General features: G+C 43.7%; 1 protein-coding gene across 1 annotated transcript; it reads left to right on the forward strand.

Annotated features, from left to right (window-relative positions):
* Positions 1-482: 482 nt before the first annotated feature.
* LOC106567533 (protein transport protein Sec24A) lies at positions 483-19,011 on the forward strand. The gene is made up of 23 exons (XM_014136893.2): positions 483-935; positions 3,774-4,325; positions 5,835-5,963; positions 6,836-6,910; positions 7,038-7,210; positions 9,189-9,370; positions 9,522-9,624; positions 9,997-10,123; positions 10,464-10,573; positions 10,841-10,953; positions 11,170-11,288; positions 11,519-11,574; positions 11,770-11,976; positions 12,248-12,371; positions 12,590-12,748; positions 13,085-13,258; positions 13,684-13,794; positions 14,310-14,485; positions 15,235-15,372; positions 16,640-16,744; positions 17,003-17,095; positions 17,337-17,440; positions 17,797-19,011. The coding sequence occupies exons 1-23, from the start codon at positions 878-880 to the stop codon at positions 17,909-17,911; spliced, it is 3,303 nt and encodes a 1,100-aa protein (XP_013992368.1). The 5' UTR covers positions 483-877; the 3' UTR covers positions 17,912-19,011.
* The last annotated feature ends 337 nt before the right edge of the window (positions 19,012-19,348 follow it).

Genomic DNA, 19,348 nt, shown 5'->3' on the forward strand with positions numbered 1-19,348 from the left:
TTAACATTTCAATACTCATGTTCATCAGGCCATATTGTACAAACAATCTGAAGGGGCCGTTTGTATGTTCATATTTCTGATCTGAACAATAACGACTTCCAGTCCAAAATCTTCAACTCCAGCAAAAATCGCGCTAGAGAAAAGTATTTATTAAAACGTTAAGCATTAGTCGGGTTTTATATAAACTCATTTTATTTGTAAAAGCCAGTCTGTCACCGTGTATTGAACTGATCCCATGTTTTTGGACTCAAACATCAAAGGAAGCGAAGACAGTACAAAATTGTGAGCGTTTCACTGTTTCCAGTACTGTAGAAATCAACTATGCACAGGAAGTGCCACGTGTACCAACTGCGCATGCTTGAGGAGGTTTTACGTTGAGCCTGTTGGGTGGGACTAGAATGGATACAGTTTATGTCATAATTGACTTTTAATAGAATTTCCCCTGCCGGTTTGGATAATGAATCGTAACAGGTTCTGAGAATTAGGTTAAGGTTATGATAAGGGTTGGCTAAAATGCAACACAAATTATTTTGGACATAATCTGTACCCCATCTAGCTATTGTCTACTGGCTGATCCCAACTTCCTGTGCAAGAAGATAAATGATTTCAGTGGCCTCACATGATTGTCTTGACAAGTCCTACACCCGTAGTTGAACGGGGAACTGCCCAATCATGGTCCTGTGATAATAACAAGTGGGCTAGCTAATTCATTTTTGGTTTTACCTGAAAGCCTGTGTGGCAAAGTCGCTCCGTTAACCAAACATCTAACGTTACCCTGCTAGCTAAACAGCTAACTTAGCTAAGTAAGACGCAGTTAGCTATTCGACAACCAAGCATTTCTGCAGTGTAATTGATTACGGTCGGTGTCTATTTCATAATGTCAAGTACAGATTTTAGCTCTCAGAATGGGGCAGGAGGACCGCCGTACGCAAATGGTGAGTACTTTCGCCACGAGTTAACGATCTTCTGTTGGCTTTCTACCTAGATAAAATAATGTTAACTAGCTAGCAAGATAAGATTTTATCCGACCTTATCTGACTTGGCTTGTTAGCAAGATGGCCAGATTACTACAGTAGCTTGCTGCCTTGGTAATAATGCTAGCCATGAACGATGGCTGCTAGTAGTGGGCTAACTTAATATTGTTCTTATCGAGACCACAAGTACACATGTTCATATAGATGGCTAAGTTATTTGGAACGATGTAAGTTACCGCGTTGATTCACCAACTACGACAGGTAGCTAACATGTATCTGGCTTAGAATAGTTGAGACAAGTCAGATAAGTTGACTAACGTTAGCTAGCTAAACTTGGTTATGCTCTAGAGACACAAATTGCAGCTAGTTGGCAATTCGAAATCAAATTGTATTTTTCACATGCTTCGTAAACAGATCTGTGTATACCAATGGTGTATATAAACCCTGGATTGCTTGTACTACGTATTGGCCAATAAGAGGCTTTGAGGCCACCGGTCGGCCATATTGGCACTCCTCAGAAAAGCAGTCCTCCATAGGAATGAATAAACTTCTACAGTATTTTGTTTAAATGTTTGTAGATGTATCTTATGGTAGAGAAATGAATGTTCCCTTCTCTACCATAAACTGCCTCCAATGTTTTAGAGTTAATCTGTAGATTATGGCTTATATCATTTATTTCAGTTGACTGATTTCCTTATCAACTGTAACTCAATAAAAATGTTGCATTTGTTAAATTATTCAGTATAAAATGTTGATCCATCCTCAGTTTTCTCCTGTCACAGCCATTCAACTCAACTGTTTTAAAGTTACCATTAGCCTCATGGTGAATTTCTTGGAATGGTTTCCTTGCTCTCCGGCAACTGAGTTAGGAAGGACGCTTGTGTCTTTATAGTGGCTGCATTGAAACAACATCCAAAGTGTAATTAACTTACCCATGCTCAAACCTCACTAGTCTTTGTGGTTGAATCTGTTTGAAATTCACTGCTCTACCGAGGGACTTAACAGATTAATGTGTGTGATAAAGAGAAGGTAGTAATTAAAAAATCATGTTAAACACTTATTGTACATAGACTGAGTCCACGTGTGACTTGTTAAGGACATTTTTACTCCTGAATTTATTTAGGCTTGCCATAACAAAGGGTTGAATAATTATTGACTCAAGACATTTTAGATTTACATTTTAAATTAAAAAAATTAAACACAATTCCACTTTGACATTATGGGGCATTGTTTGTAGGCCAGTCACAACACATCGCAGTTTAATCCATTTTAAATTCAGGCTGCAACACAACAAAATGTGGAAAAAGTCTATGTGTATACTTAATGAAAGCACTATGTTGTGTTAGCTAAACATTTGGCTATGAGTTAGCACTGGCGTTATGGAGATTGAATTAAATTAAGTAATATTGCTAGGTAGTCATCTAGCTGTGGCCATCTGGCAAGTATCAACAAGGGCTTTCTACAAAATAGCAACATTAGCGCAGCTAGCTAGAGAACATTGGAATCTAGAGCATAGACTAAGCAACACACACGGGCATGCATTGCCAAACAATGCTACTGCCACCTTCTGGTTTGGCGTATTTAACAAGTCTGAGTGGCTGACGACTTGTAGGTCTTTGCTGTGTGAGCATGAGATTTGGACTACCCTGTTCAGAGGTGCTAAGTGTTGTCAATCCTACTGGTGTCAGACCTATTATGATTAAACTCCCTAGGCTAATCTGGCTTAGTTTTTTCCTTATCTCTGCATTAGAGGCAATGAAATGCCTCTACTCCAACATTGGTCTATTAACTCTGATCAAACCAAGATGCTTCAAACATCATCTTACTAACAGAAGGCATTCCGTATGTTCACTAAATTACTGTCCTATTATGTTGGTAGCAAAAGCTAGCACTCAAGTGTTATTGTTCTTGCCAAAGTGGATTTAATCTATGCTGAATTCATCCAACTTCACTTACTGTTTCCACTTTAAGACGATAGACCCTCGTTGCTGTACAGGATCTACTTGCTGTGACTCCTATTCTTGCCTGTCGTGCTCATTTGCCTCGTCTTACTCTTTAATTGGCTGAGCAGTTGTACTCGGCCCAAGCCAGGTTCACTGTAATTGGAGGAAGCCCTCAACATGACTGCTGTGGCCGGCCGTTAGTTTCATTTTGGCAATTTCCCCGGGGCTGCCTAGAAATGCTGGGATTATGGTTTTTGTTTACACTATTGAGAAGTTTTCTAATTAGTCTGTTCCTCTCTGTTCACACTCACTGTCAGTAAATCCAGGTGAGATTATATTATTTTCTGTAAGTGTGTTATTGCTTTGTCAGTCTGTCCACAGATTGTTTTCCTTATTTTGGAGTCCTAGAGTCTATTTAAATCCTCAATTCCCTTGCTGCATTTAGCCTAATACTTATGCTGCTGTCAACGTAATCTAGCCCAAATCCACCTTCAGAGAAACAAACTGTTGTAGGCCTAGTCAACCAACACTGCCATGCAGTTCATAGTGTAGTAATGAAACATTGGTTGTAGAGAGATTTTCTTCATCTGCGTTAACTGGCATGCAAATGAGGCAGTCGGCTATTACTGATGTAGTTTGTTTTGCGTGTCCTGGGGTGGAGATTTCACTTCAGGACCAATATAGTCTAAAATGTGCAAACTCTGCCCACCCTGGGCACTGTGCCATGCAAAATTAACCTCTATGTTTTGAATGCAGACTATATGGACATTCACATGGGATGTCAGAGTATGGTGCTTGTCTTTAAGTCAAACTGGCCTGGAGTCATCTAACCTCTTATCATTTTCCTGTCTTCCAGGTCCCTCACAGAATCCAGTAGAGCTGCAGCCACCGGGACCGGGTTACATGGCCCACCAGACTCCATACAACCCAATGCAAGCCAAGGGCCCTATGCCTCCCGGCCCTGGACTCTATAACTCTGGTCCCTACCAGCCCATCCCACCAGTCAGCTCTAACCAGGCCCTTCCAGGTCAGCCCATGTTAAAAAGACCTCCTATGGGACCCCAACATTCCATGACCCCACCTCAGTCTGCCAGCCCTGGTCCAGGCTCCAGGATGCCCCCAGCGCATGCCACCCCTCCACCTGTGTCTGCTAACAACTACCAGCACCCCCCAGCCCCAGCCTGGCAGTATGGGGGGACTCCACCGATGGGAGCTCCTCCATCAATGGGGGCACCACCTCCTATGGCCATGCCTCCCCTTAGGCCTGTGGGTAATCACATGACCTTCTCGCCCAGCCTGGCAACTCCCCAGGCCTCCTCGGGGGAGTACAGCGCAGCGCCTCCTGTCTTCCACAACGCCTCGCAACCCCTGGGGCCTCCCACCTCGCTCCAGGGATACACCCAGCAAGGTAAAACACAGTGCTGGAGGGAGCAGTACAAAGGCTGCATGATTAACACATATTGTTACATATTCCACAGCTGTTTGTTTCTACAATGAAGAACACTTTGTTGAAAACTTGGGATATCATTACGATCTTATGACATGTTATGGTTGTTTTGTCTGTGTAATGGCACTCCACGTCGGTGGCACCGGTGGTGGTTCAGCCTAATATTTTTTTTTAGAACTAACCCAAGATGGACCTCAGCCTGCCGTTACGGGTGGGATTTTTTTTAAAATCATAGTGGGCAGAATAAGCAAGGAGGTGGGCAGAGCCAAGCACGAGCTAACAAGAACCGATTGGCGCGTTCTAGCATGCCATGTCATATAACTATTTGCCCTTGCACTCTAAACAATGTTTAAAAATAATAATAATAATTGGGGGGGGGGGGGGCAGGCAATGGTAGTCTACAGAACTTAGTCCACTTTGTTCGTAACAGATTCTAGTTTTGTGAATAGCGCTCTATTGAGATCAAATGTTCCATCGATGCCTGCCCGGATGCTTCAGATTTGCACATCCGGTGAAAAATCTGTCTCCTTGTTCTGTGGTCTAGCTAACTGATGTTGAAAGTGGACATTTCCCCCCTCCTGCTCCCGTTCCCACATGAACAGATCAGTTTGGCTACACATGTCTCCTTGGCAGACACTCTACTCAGGAATACTTGTTCACAGGCCAAATTAGTTTGACTAACTTCTGGTGACGTTATTGGAAGTCTATCATTTCCAGAGTTCTGAGATGGTTTAGTCACCACTTACCACCACTGTAGCGGTATTTGTGGTGTGTGGCTTATTTTTGGTCAGAAGCCACCAGTGATTCATGATCAAAGTCGTTATTGCATTATACAACATTGTGGTCTAAGAAATATCACATTATCTGGCTGACATAACTGTCTTCCTGTCTTCAGTTTTAACATGATTCACTCTAATCTGTCCGGTTACTATTTTCATTCAGGTTGATTTGATGATTGAGTATTTATTCACACTTGCAATCTCTGAATAACAGGTCTTTGCTGTTGGAAGCAACATCAGATTACTCTTATTTGGAATGCCCCAGTGTAGTCTGTCGTCCCCTAGAGGTGTCTTCCAGTTCATTGACATTAGCTAGGTCTGGGTCAGCCTCCTCAGCTGTCAGACTGGTCACCTCCAGCGTAGGGTTATAATGCTGCTCGCCACGGGCCGTTTTCCCTCTTATGCACGGTAGTCCTCATATACCCCATGTCTTATAGGTTACATTGTCATGATGTGTAGTTGCCCGTTTTGTCGACGGTTATGTAATAGGTTAGCCTTGACCACAGCCGTTGTGCCATAGTCAGGTTGATGTCTGGGCTGGCAGCACAATACTATGTAGGTGCCATTTATGTAATATCCTAAATGTCAACCAAACAATTGTACAAGGTTTTAGTTGATGGGTGTTGTGATAGGATACTGTATAAGAGATATGTAATATGTGCAGCTAATGACCCTAAATGTTGTTGTCCAGGCTCTGCCCCTCTTCCGATGAACCCCATGGCGGCTCCTCACTCATACCAGCCACCTTACGGCCGCCCTCCACCCACTACTGGACCCCCCATGGGCAATGCCACCCCTCCCCTTGGCCCCAAGACTGATGGTAAGGAAATATCAATCCTGACGCCGTATTCATGAAAGGTCTGAGTAGGAGTGCTGATCTGTGATCAGTTTTGCCTTTTAATGAATAAGAGGGGAACCTGATCCTAGTTTGTTTACCTTACTTGTTGAAGACTCCATATGTATGTATTGTGGTTTATTTGTGGTTCAGTAGTTGTACATTTAATTTTATAATTCTTTATTTTTTCCTCTGGGGTGGCGGGGTCTAACGTGGGGTTTGTCCGTAGTGGAAGTAGCTCCCAACAGCCACCCCCTTTGGGTCTCATTGCCTTCTCTGTCTTCCCACCATGCCAGCTCAGTGTGGGAGTGATGCTAGTGTTGATGCTTCCCACACTGAGTACGAGAACCAGGAGAATGATTTTGAGAGTCCAGGTGTGGTTTCGTCGCTGTCAGTGTGTTGTGTCCCCTGTGCAGTTTTGATGGACAATCACATTTGATCCATTGTCTTCTATTAGATTTGTTAACATGGTTTCGCAAGGAACAAAAGGCCTCGAACGTCCATGGATATTTCAGTTATCACCTGTTTACATCTGACACTATTTCCAAGTTTGTCTTTGTCTGTTTTCTTCCCCCCATGTGTCCAATTTATCACATTGTCTTACTGTCTGTCATTGTGACTGTGAATTGGGTACATTGAATGCGTAATTCATGTTCTCAACCCTGTGGCAACGAAACAAAGTATACCCACAACTGACCTGAAACATAACACAAACAACATGCCATCTAATTACTAAGTTTTCCCAAATGTACCGATTTGTGCCTTTAAGTGCTTACACAAGTAGTAGTGTTTTGTTTGTTATTTTAATGCATCTTTATTCTGACCCTTTTTAAAATGTTATGTTTGCACTGTAACAGGACACATGCCCACACCTGGTAATGGTGCTCAAGTTCCCAACAGCTTTGATCACTTGGAGATGGGCCCTAAAATGGGTCAGTCCTCCACTACATCATAGTGTCATCAGAAATGAATGACTAATATAACTTTTTAGTCCCCTAGATTTACTGCTAGCAACGCTAAGAACTGACATGAGGCCTGTTTTGGTGCTTGTCCCTATAGCTGGCCCACTCCCGCCCCAGCAGCCAGGCCCCCCTACTCGACACATGGGTCTGTCCTACCCCTCTCTACCCCCGGGGTACCAGAACACCTCGGCACCCCCTAACGCCGCTACCATGCACCATCCCATGCAGCCCTCGACGCAGCCTTACACCCATCCTCAGCCATACCAGCAGGTAAGTGACCAGACTTCCATCTCTATGCTTTGTCAAACAAAATCCAAGACTTGACTTGGCAGTGTTTGAACTACTTTGCAGATATGAAACGGACAATCATAATATCAGTAATAAAACATATTAAATTCCCAGTTTATGCTTCAAAACCAACTTTAAGAGGTGTTAAAAATGTGCTCTATTTGACTCAGTTCCATGATGTACGTACGGTAAGGCATTGTTGGCAGAATAGTTGGATGCAGTTATAGATGGATACTAATCCAAAAACTATTGCTATCAAGTTGTATTTCACAGCTGGCCTGGCATTCAACCCCACTGGTGATCCATGCAGTGCAAACAAATGGAAAAACATGTTTAAATGTTACAAGAAACCTATAGCTACGATTTGGTTATTTGGAGTTACTAAATACCTTTTTGATTAGGGCCGCAGCGTATTATGTACATCTGCAAGCATAGCAGCAAAGGCTGGACAGATATCTCTTTAGTTTTAATATATTAAAATGCTATATACAGCATCCAATAAGTGGACATTACAAAGGGCCATATTATTTCCAATAAAACAATGGGCAGTTTGGGACACAGTTGCACTTTCTTTTAACAAATGGGCTATGTCTAGCCTGCACATTTTTTATTATAATTTTTTTTCAATATGGCTGTTCGCTGATTGAGTTTGACTCCCCTGGGCTAGCTATCTATTTAGCAAGCTAAAAACACAGAGCCTAAAGCTAGCTGCTGGGAGGATGTCATGTCATTGGAGGTGTGGGTGAGTGACCCACCTTTCCCCTCACCTTTTTTCAGTGGCTAAAGCTAGAGAGGCAGGTGTCGTTTGGTTAGCTAGAAAGAAATGCACATCGCTTTCCTAGACGGCTATGCTGAACTTGAACGACTCTTATCCACAGTTAGTATATCTCTTAGTTGTCGATCAAATGTATTTGACGTCGACCAAATGGGAGGGCAAGCAGGTTTCCCATTCAGTTATCAAAAGGTGGGTTGGCACAAGCATGCATTGGCAGGCAAGCTGCAGAAAGACGAGCAGGATTTTATTACCCATTGTTTAAGTGCAATTTTGACAGCCAGCTACTTTTTTATTTTAACATGTATTTTTTTTTAAGTTTGAGAGGGTTTATCTTATGTTCCCTCGTTAGATTTTAGCTTATCTCGCTCTGGCTAGCATTAGTTGTTGATCTTGTTGATGTGCAGAGGCAACTCGGAGGGGAGAGCTTAACGTTTCATGGTGGTTTGATCAATAGGACTGAAGATCCCAAATGTGAGAGGACTCGTGTGGTATTTACATATTAGCAGAAATCCATTCAGGTGTATTTTGTGGCTTTTGGTGAATGCGTTCTGATGATCTAAAGTAGCGCTGTTGCTACTGCCTGTAATCACACAGTCCAGTTCAAAGTGATTGATGGCAGACACATGTTGCAAATGGCTTATTTGCATATATGCCTACTTAATCTCTGATTGGCTATGGCGCACCGGTCTGCGTCGACTCCGGTTCTGATCAAGACGGATGTTTTTATTAGGTTTTATTTACTGCAGTGTCTATTAATTGTCCAAATGCACGGTTGCTTTCCCACTCTATATTGCTAAAGAATTTTCACAAATGCCTTACATTCTATACATTTGTGAAAATGACCTTAACGAAGTGCTCAGAAATAAATACATTTTTCCCCTGGGGGTGTATATGAATTTATTTAAATTTTTCATGATGCTAAAATGCTGTCAGTTCCACTTTAAATTCTACAGTTCATAGCTGAACCTTCTGTATGATATACAGTCAGAGCTTAGCGCATGTCTATTGAACACTCAGATGTTTTTAAAATGAACTCTATGTTGAAATAGGACATGCATAGACTGAAATATTGAAACTTACAAGGGATGCACTACTTTTTGAACAGACCCTCAAGGGTGTATCCAAGTTAAGTGCTGCCCTCGTTCATTGTATTCACCGGTTAACTGTCCTAATTTCCCTCCCCAGCCCTCTGCAGGTCCAGCCCAACTGAGCCCCTCCTTGTCTGGTTTGAGTCTGCAGTCCCAGACCCCAGAGGCCCTGAGGGTGGTCAACCTGCTGCAGGAGAGGAACCTGCTCCCTCCGGGCCCCGTCACCCCTCCTACGCCCTGCCTGCCCCAGGACCTGCAGAAAATCAACTGCCACCCAGAGTGTGTAGTAGTTTGCCAGGCATTGTTTCTCAACGTCAACCCTCCCACCACAATGTTGAATATTGTGTGTTAATGTGCTTGAACTTGGCCCTACATGTAAATAATATGTACTGGTTCTGACCTGTTGTGCATCTCCCTCCTCACACTACAGGGTCTTCCGCAGTACCCTGACCAGCATCCCCCAGACACAGTCTCTGTTAAACAAAGCCAAGCTCCCACTCGGCTTGCTCCTCCACCCCTTCAAAGATCTCTCAGTAAGACGTTGCCCACTCACTCCCAACATGCCAAACATGCCCAACCTTCAGTAGAATCTTTCTTCTACCAATCCCACTTCTGGTAAAAGATCATAGGAGACATATAGCCTATAATAATTGTCTTCGATCTCCGCATCTGTGATCATGCTGAAATGTAATTTGATTTTAAGATTTGTGTGGAACTTGGCATTGATGATAGGCATTGATGATAGGCTATGACAATCTTATTGTTTCTCTGTGCACTGCAGCAACTAGCTGTATTATAACTTACATTATTCAAGAGCCGATGGGTGTATATACAGTATTTCATTAAAATGTATGTACTAATCCCAGATCGCCCCTTAATTGTTTTGGTTTGTCTGTGCACTGCAGCAACTGCCTGTGGTCACCTCCAGCACTATAGTGAGGTGTCGCTCCTGCAGGACGTACATCAACCCCTTCGTGACTTTCCTGGACCAGAGGAGATGGAAGTGTAACCTGTGCTACCGGGTCAACGACGGTGAGGACCACAGCCACCAAGCTCCTCTCAAATGACACCCTATTCCCCATATATGGCACTTCCTTTGACCAGATCCAATGTTCATTATTTAATTAAACACTAAAATTAGGTTCCAAGTGAGAAGTTAAGCTGGTCTGAAGCTGAAAAAAATAATAGAAATTCACACGAGCACCACAAGGACTAACCCAACCTATGATCTACCAAGGTTTTCAAGCACACCGCTTTGACCTAAACGTCCAGAATACCGTTAACCTGCCGATATTAATGCTGGTGGACAAGGACAAGCCTGGTGCTGCTCTTTTCTGACTGTGACGATAACCTCCGTCTTTGTTTGGTATAGTTCCAGAGGAGTTCATGTACAACCCAGTCAACAGATCGTATGGCGAGCCACACAAAAGACCTGAGGTCCAGAATGCCACCCTCGAGTTCATTGCACCATCAGAATACATGGTAAATACACATGTAGTCTTTCAAGATTGATTGTCTATATTCTGCCTGAAAATATATATATCTATATGTGGAATGTTGCCCCCTTTAATCCGCTAATAAAATGCAGATGACGTGAGCTGGGTGCTACCGCTGCTGTGTTCATGAAGTGATTCCATCAGGCTTTGATGTGCTAAAGTTTTTTTATAATTTACTGCAGTTTTTCTAGGTTTACATATTTTGTCTGCGTGTTAGTCTATGTATTGACGTGGTGAAACCTGTCATACTCAGCTGAGACCTCCCCAGCCTGCTGTTTACCTCATCGTGCTGGACGTATCCCACAATGCCGTGGAAACAGGATACCTAGATGTCGTCTGTCAGTCCCTGCTAGAGAACATCAATGCGTATGTATGATCAACGTCACCACTGAGACACATGGTCCATTTTCTTATGTTCTCGGCTTAGTAAACTAACATTTTCCTGAAGTTTTAGTGAGAAACTCACTTGCTTTAAAGCGTTTCGTCTCCAATAACCCCAAAACAATGTAGCTTTTAACAAAAAAATAGCGTCCTGTGACTGTCTGCTGAACAAGTCCTTCTGAATGCCTGTCTGTGTTCCAGGCTCCCTGGGGACTCGAGGACAAAGATTGGCTTCATCACATTTGACAGCACCATCCACTTCTACAACCTCCAGGAGGGCTTGTCCCAACCACAGATGCTTATAGTCTCCGACATCGAAGGTGAGTAAAACAAATTAGAGCGAGAAGATTGTGAACATGGGCCGGCGCTCCTTTAAATTGCATTGCATGGGGTCTGTTCTATTTGTGTCTGGTAAGAAAAAATGAGAAGGAGCAAGGGTTTACAAGCTTCATCTGTAGACTAATTCACTGCCTAGAAGTGATCAAATACTGTACTATTAAGAGGTCAAAATAGTCTAATGGTTTTCTATGCTGTCTTTCTCTTTCTCCAGATATATTTTTACCAACACCAGACAGCCTTTTAGTGAACCTCAACGAATGCAAGGAGGTAAGGAGCTCATATTCCCCAGAGACAGGCTAATGTAAAACGAAAAGGTTATGACTCAAATCTGTCAAACAACTCTCCACATTGCCTGAATTAATCAAGACAGACTCGCATTGGGTCATTTAGTTTTGCCTAAGCCTCTCTTTAGCTCTGTTTTGCATTTCAAAACATTATGTAAATGTCTTTCTATTTTTGCAGCTGGTGCAGGATCTGCTGAAGAGCTTGCCCCAGATGTTTGGCAAGACCATGGAGACCCAGTGTGCTCTGGGCCCGGCCCTGCAGGCAGCGTTCAAGCTGCTGTCGGCCACGGGAGGGCGTGTATCCGTCTTCCAGACCCAGCTGCCCAGCCTGGGTGTGGGGGCTCTCAAGTCCAGAGAGGACCCCAACCAGAGGGCTTCAGCCAAGGTAGAGACTAGAGAGACCGGTTCACACTGGTTTATATACGTTCTGCATCTGAAATTGCACCCTATATGTCCCGTACGTAGGGAATACTGTGCCATTTGTGATGCGTCCACATTTCTAGTTGTGTGCATGCCTGTTGTGCAGTGGTGGCTGAAACATGATAACTTCAATCCCAAAGATTGGGTTTCAGAAATGTGTTCTGTATAATATACCCACTTTTTAATTTATTTTTTTAACTGTTGTCTGTGGTGCTCGTTGTGTGGTGATTCCCCAGGATATCCAGCACCTTTCTCCTGCCACAGACTTCTATAAGAAGCTGGCCCTGGACTGTTCAGGACAGCAGGTGGCTGTGGATCTGTTCCTACTGAGCTCCCAGTACTGTGACCTGGCCTCTTTAGGTGAGTGACGCCTTCAGCCGCTTCCATATGCACTACAATGTGTGATTGTTTACGAAGTCACCTTACTCCACAGGCAATCAGTGCCCTCTGCATGTCTCTGATGTATGTTACTGTATGCGTATTGCTGGTGACAAATCCAATTTCCCCTTGTGTATAGAACATCATACTCTGGCTGGATTCATGTGTAATATCTCAATCTTCTCTCTCTCTCTCGTCAGGTTGCATATCCAGGTACTCAGCGGGAAGTGTGTACTACTACCCCTCCTACCACCAGCAGCACAATCCAGCCGGGGTAGAGTGCTTCCAGAAGGATCTCAGGAGGTACCTCACCCGCAAGATTGGCTTTGAGGCTGTCATGAGGATACGCTGCTCTAAAGGTGACTACTTTTTTTCACTCTGCGGATTTTATTGTATTATGTGAAAGCAGCAGCGCTTTAATTGTCTCAGACAAATGTCCCTTTGGGGACAATGCATCTTATTATATCTTAAATCTGTGTGTAAATGATTTGCTGATAATCTCAATGCTCATTGATGAAGGATAATGTTAACCCTGTGAACTTGTGAGTCTGTCCCTGCTCCAATAGATTTCTTTATCTGGGAGGATAAACTTGAAATTAATTTAACTCCAATCTCTCTGACCCACTTCAATCTAATTTGCATGTCGATTATTGTGAAAAGAATATCCAACTCAAACCCCTTTAACCTCCATGTAGGTTTGTCCATCCACACGTTCCATGGGAACTTCTTCGTGCGCTCCACGGACCTGCTCTCCCTGCCCAACGTCAACCCGGATGCAGGCTTCGCTGTGCAGATGTCCATCGAAGAGAACCTGGTGGACATGCAGTCGGTCTCCTTCCAGGCTGCTTTGCTCTACACGTCCAGCAAAGGTATACTGTCTGGAGCTGCTGTGGTGGGCTGGGGGACTCTGTGATAGTATGGGGGGGTTTACCAAAAATAGTCATTATTTTTCTGTGGGATTTATTTGGTTGACACTCATTGTATACGTCCCAAATAGCACACTATTCCATGCATAGTTCCCTACTTTTTACCAGGACTCAAAAGGCTCTGGTTAAAAAAAGTGCACTATATAGAGAAAATAGTTCCGTTTGGGACTCGGACTCCATATTTGTAAACGTGAGCCATGAAAGGGTGAGAAGGAACACTTTTTTTTTTTTTTTTTTTAACTGAAATGTAAACATGTTTCTGAAGTGCAATTGAGTTTATTTTTATTTGTTTCCTTACTTGACCAATGTTTATATTTCATATGTATACCCATTGTAATGCTGAAACAATAACTAGTTTTTTTCTACAGGAGAGAGACGAATCAGAGTCCACACCATGTGTTTGCCTGTTGTCAACTCCCTATCCGACATCTTCGCTGGGGCTGATGTCCAGGCCATCACTTGTCTGCTGGCTAGCATGGGTAGGTAGTTTGTTGGTATTTGTGTGGTTATTAAAGGCATGTTTATTTCCATCACGGTGAAGTCCTTAGTGTGTCCCATCCTGTGATCGTTAATGTCTCATAGTGAGAGCAGGCTTGTCATCCCCACCCTACCATTGCTCCCCAATTTGCATGGACAGATGGTTGTAAGTGATATCAGATGGTTGCCTGGTTACTGTGACCTTTGAGGGATCCAAGTGGCTAAATGAAACTGACTGTGGACTAATCTTCATATAGTGTGTTGATGGAGGTTTTACCCAGGTCTATTCAGTCACTGTATTATGAGGTACCATTATTATTGATGGTGTACCCTGATATAAAGCAACAAATGACTGAACCCAATGGTTGCTCTTTGTAATGAAGGCCATGACTACAAACATGTACTGTACATTTATGTAACTTGTGAATCACAATCCCTGAGACAAACGTAGCTGAGGTTTGAATTTGGTTCTTTTTTCCTGGTGTGTGTGTGTGTGTGTGCTCCTCTCGCTCTCCAGCTGTGGATCGTTCAGTGACGGCTAGTTTGAGTGACGCCAGGGACGCGATGACCAACGCGTCCATCGACTCTCTGACGTCCTTCCGCACCTCTGTACTCACCATCCAGCAGCCTGGCCTCCTGGCCCCTGCCTGCCTCAGACTGTTCCCCCTCTACATCCTCGCCCTGCTCAAACAGGTACGCTATCCACCCACTCTCTCCCTGGCTAGTCCCCTGGCAGTCTACGGCTTCGTCTCAAATGGTACCCTGTTCCCATAGGGCTCTAGTCAAAAGCAGTGCACCATGGGCCCTCCCGAGTGGCGCAGTGGTCTAAGGCACTGCATCACATGCAGTGCTACAGGCTTTACTCCAGACCCGGGTTTATTTCCCAGGCTGAGCCTCAACTGGCCTGAGTCCCATAGGACGGCGCAGAGTTGGTCCAGTGTCGTCCGGCTTAGGGGAGGGTTTGGCCGGTGGGGCTTTACTTGGCTCTAGCGACTCATTGTGGCAGGCCGGGTGCCTGCGAGCTGACCCCGGTCGCCAGTTGAACGGTGTTTCCTCCGACACATTGGCTGGCTTCTGGGTTAAGCTGGCGGGTGTTAGGGAACGCGGTGAGGCGGGTTGTTTCGGAGGACTCATGATGTCACCTTCGCCTCTCCCGAGGCCGTTGGGGAGTTGCAGCGATGAGACGATTGAAAAAGGGGGTAAAATACCCCAAAAAGAGAATATGATGCCATTTGGGATGAAACCTACCTCCCACCAAACAGGATATTCCTGTAGTTCTATTACAACTCGGCATGGCTTACGTCTTGGCACAGAAACCAGCTTCAAAACACCATAAGAAATCTAGTTATATAAACTGACAATGTAAGACCCAGCTACTGCGATTTGTTTGAGTCTCTCCTTCATGCTTTGCTCATATGTCGTTTTTGTTCTTTGATCCACAGAAAGCCTTCCGAATGGGTACAAGCACCAGGCTGGACGACCGTGTGTTTGCCATGTGTCAGCTGAAGTACCAGCCCCTGGTTTACGTCATGCTGATGATCCACCCAGCGCTGTACCGCGTGGACGATCTGACTGACGAGGTCAGGGCTAGGGGAAACCCTGATGTTCACATAGATGGATAATGCTAATAATGAGAGAAGCTATATTTTCTTTTAGTTTATACAATGTTATATTTGATCATGTCTTAAATGATATAACGCATACACTACATGGCCAGAAGTATGTGGACACCTGCTTGTCAAACATCTCATTCCAAAATCATGGCCATTAATAGGGAGTTGGTCCCCCCCCTTTGCTGCTATTACAGATGTTCATTGTTGCAGGTACTTGCTTCCATTCTGAGGTCAGGGTTCTGTGCAGGCCAGTCAAGTTCTTCCACATCTATCTCGACAAACAATTTGTCTATGAACCTTGCTTTGTGCATGGGGGCATTGTCATGCTGAAACAGGAAAGGGCCTCCCCAAACTGTTGTCTCAAGTTGGAAGCACAGAATCATCTAGAAAGTAATTGTATGCTGTAGGGTTAATATTTCTTATCACTGAAACTAAACAGCCTGAACCATGAAAAACAGCCCAAGACCATTAGTCCTCCTCCACCAAACTTGACAGTTGGCACTGCATTGGGGCAGGTAGCGTTCTTCTGGCATCTGCCAAACCCAGATTCGTCCGTTGGATTGCCAGACAGTGAAGCGTCATTTGTCACTCCAGGGAACGCGTTTCCACTGCTCCAGAATCCAATGGCGGCGAGCTTTACGCCACTCCAGCCGCCGCTTGGCATTGTGCATGGTCATATTAGGCTTGTATTATGCAGCTGATCGGCCATGGAAACCCATTTCATGAAGCTCCCGACAAACAGTTATTGTGCTGACGTTGCTTCCAGAGGCAGTTTGGAACTCGGTAGTGAGTGTTGCAACTGAGGACAGATTTTTACATGCTTCAGTACTCTGCGATCCCGTTCTGTGAGCTTGTTTGGCTTCGCAGCTGAGCCGTTGTTGCTCCTAGACGTTTCCACTTCACAATAACAGCACTTAGTTGACCGGGGCAGCTCTAGCAAGGCAGAAATTTGACGAACTGACTTGTTGGAAGGGTGGCATCCTATGATGGTGCCACGTTGAAAGTCACTGACCTCTTCAGTAAGGCCATTCTACTGCCAATGTTGGTCTATGGAGATTGCATGGCTGTGTGCTCGATTTTATACAGCCGAATCCACTATTTGAAGGGGTGTCCACATACATTTGTTTGTCTATCCATGGTTCTGCTTCCATCTGACGTGTGGATATATTGTACGTTTCCGCTTTATTGATTGTAATTATTTTATTAGCTTCTCCCCTCTTTTCTCCCACCACAGGGAGCCCTGAACATCAGTGAGCGCACCATCCCCCAGCCCAGAGTCCAGCAGTTGTCTGTGGAGAAGCTGAGCAGAGATGGGGCCTTCCTCATGGACGCTGGCTCGGTTAGTAGAATGATGCATTTATTTGTTATGGACAGATGCAATTCAAGCATTGACATATGAATAATCCTGAGTCTGATGCATTACACCATCATGCTTTAGCTTGCCCTCATTTACATGATTTTATTTCATTAAGGAATCTGTCATTTGGCATACAACCTAAATAGACATGCAACACTATCTACAGTGGATTTTTCTGGAGAAACGGACCGATGGATAACATGAACACAATCTTGACTGACGTCTCCTTTGTCGTAACAGGTGATCTATCTCTGGATTGGAAGAAACTGCAACCCCAACTTCCTCACGCAAGTCCTGGGGCTCCCAAACTACGCTGCGGTGCCTCTGAACATGGTAAGGAACCTAAACACCTGCTCCCATTTTTCACTCTTAGCCCAGCCCCTCTGCTCCTGTCAAAGTTCTGTATCGCTCACCAGGACCTCTGTATATATTATACTGTATTTACATGTGGTAGTTATCTCTTGTTTGTTATATGTATATATTTCAGTAGTGCTGTTTTAAATGAGATGCACAACAGATTTCCTAAAAGGGGTGCCATAAAGATATTTCATTATGATGGTGTTGAATCTCCCAGAACATGCTCCCAGAGTTGGACACTGCAGAGTCCCAGAGAACCAGAGCGTTCGTTGGCTGGCTGAGGGAACAGAGGCCCTTCTTCCCCATCCTGCATGTCATCAGGTAGGCATTAGGAACAGTGGTGTGGCTTTACTAGACTAGAGCACTTGGAGAGTTCAGAGGCAATGTCTCCGTTCCAAATTGCACCCTATTCCACTTAGTTCACTACTTTTGACCAGGGCCGTTGAGCTCTGGTCAAAAGTAGTGCACTGTATGGGGAATAAGGGTGCAATTTGGTTGCATACAACGTTTGTTTTCCTTGGGTAAACAAAGGCCAAAATAGAATGTGTAATATTTAGATCCGGTTGAACTCATTGACAAAGTGTTGACAGCCTACCGAGTTTTGTTGACCTGTCAACCGGCTCAGGTCAATTCTGTGAATGTTGTGGATCCAACCTCCCTTTTCTGTTCCCTTTCAGGGATGAGAGCCCACTGAAAGCCAGCTTCTTGCAGAACATGATAGAGGATCGGACAGAGTCGGCCTTGTCTTACTATGAGTTTTTACTCCACGTCCAACAGCAAATCTCCAAGTAAACCCAGCGTATTGAGTCAGTTAGTCCTGGGAACATCAGTGTGTGTGAACAAACGGTGGGAACCTGTCAGGGACTGCTGCCTCGCACAGCATCTTCGGTTGTGGCTCACCATTTTTGTGTGTATCATTGCCTTTCCTGAAGATTGCCCCCAGCCGCAGACTTTCTTTCAAACGTATCAAACTTTGTGTGGTAAGCAGGACATGGACAGAGGTGACTAAGCGAGGTCTGATTTCGCTGCTGGTTTGACTATTTTTCAAGCTGGAACAGCTTGTCGAAACCAGGGAACTCATGATACGATATGTACGTCAATGATTGAGGAAATCAGTGTTTATTCTCAAAGAACAAGGTTTTCTAAGATCTTTTCATATACAGTTCTGGCTATGGATGTCAAGTCTTTTGATCAAAAGCATAGTTGTATTTGCTTATAAAATAATAGAAGTATCATGCTAAAGGCCATGTTGGAGTATCGCCTGCCCTGAGGACTTATTATTGGATGTCACCTTGAGCGTAAGAATATCTCCGCTACAATAATAATGATCTACCGATTTTTAGTTGTGAAGGACAGATGTATGCTTTATTTTGGTTATTGTGTCGAACAAATCTAGGCTTAATGCAAAGGCAGAAATGTAGACGTTTGAAGGCGAACTAACCTTGTTATAATTTGCTGCCTTTCGAATGTTGTTGACTAAACAATGCAATGTTGTCGTCTCTTGGGTCTGGTCTGTCCTTCTCGCACCCTTTCTTTCCTTTCTCCATCTTCTCTCTCTCACTTGTCATGGACATTCGACACCTCTGAAGACATTGCTTTGTTTAATATGAGAATCCCGATCTGATTAAATCCTCTAATTGCCTTCTATGGGAACTTTTTATTATTAAACCTCTGTTTAAATACAAACGCTATATATGAAATATTTTAATATAATAGGATATGGGAAATTCTTGAATACAGACATAAAGCCATTGTGATCTTTAAATCATGCTTATTGATACTTGTGTATTGAAAAGACTACATTATGGTAAAGAATTGTTGATTTTAGTATGAACATATTAAGGTGAAATGACGCTAAGAAAATAAAATGTTCCGGAACTTTTTAAAACTAATTGTGGTTTGTCATGAATGAGCAGGATACGATTAACATGGATGTTGTCTCAAATGGTATGTCTTTTCAAATTCCACTGTCGTAACTGTGATAATTACTGTGAAAAGCAATATGAACATATCAGAATGTTTTCTGATACAAAACTTAGAAGTAATGACGTAATAAATAGTGACTGTAAAGATGTAAATCTGATTGTGCTTCACAATTCATACCTTTCCTGCAGTTAACGTTTCTACATTTGACAAGGCCAGAGGATATTGCTGTTCTGCTCTCAATCGCTCTATGGTTTTAAGATATTTGTTCTTGTGGAAGTTTCCAGAATTAAATAATAGTCATAT

Source organism: Salmo salar, chromosome ssa13 (genome assembly GCF_905237065.1).
Source record: "Salmo salar chromosome ssa13, Ssal_v3.1, whole genome shotgun sequence".
In the NCBI taxonomy this organism is placed as follows: domain Eukaryota; kingdom Metazoa; phylum Chordata; class Actinopteri; order Salmoniformes; family Salmonidae; genus Salmo; species Salmo salar.

What these genes read in the sequence shown, in the direction of transcription:
- LOC106567533 (XM_014136893.2), top strand. Translation starts at nt 878, where the DNA reads ATGTCAAGTACAGATTTTAGCTCTCAGAATGGGGCAGGAGGACCGCCG. An exon ending in CTGCTAGAGAACATCAATGC is followed by an intron (nt 10,954 to 11,169) that starts GTATGTATGATC and finishes TCTGTGTTCCAG; the next exon opens with GCTCCCTGGGGACTCGAGGA. An exon ending in TCCTCGCCCTGCTCAAACAG is followed by an intron (nt 14,486 to 15,234) that starts GTACGCTATCCA and finishes TTTGATCCACAG; the next exon opens with AAAGCCTTCCGAATGGGTAC.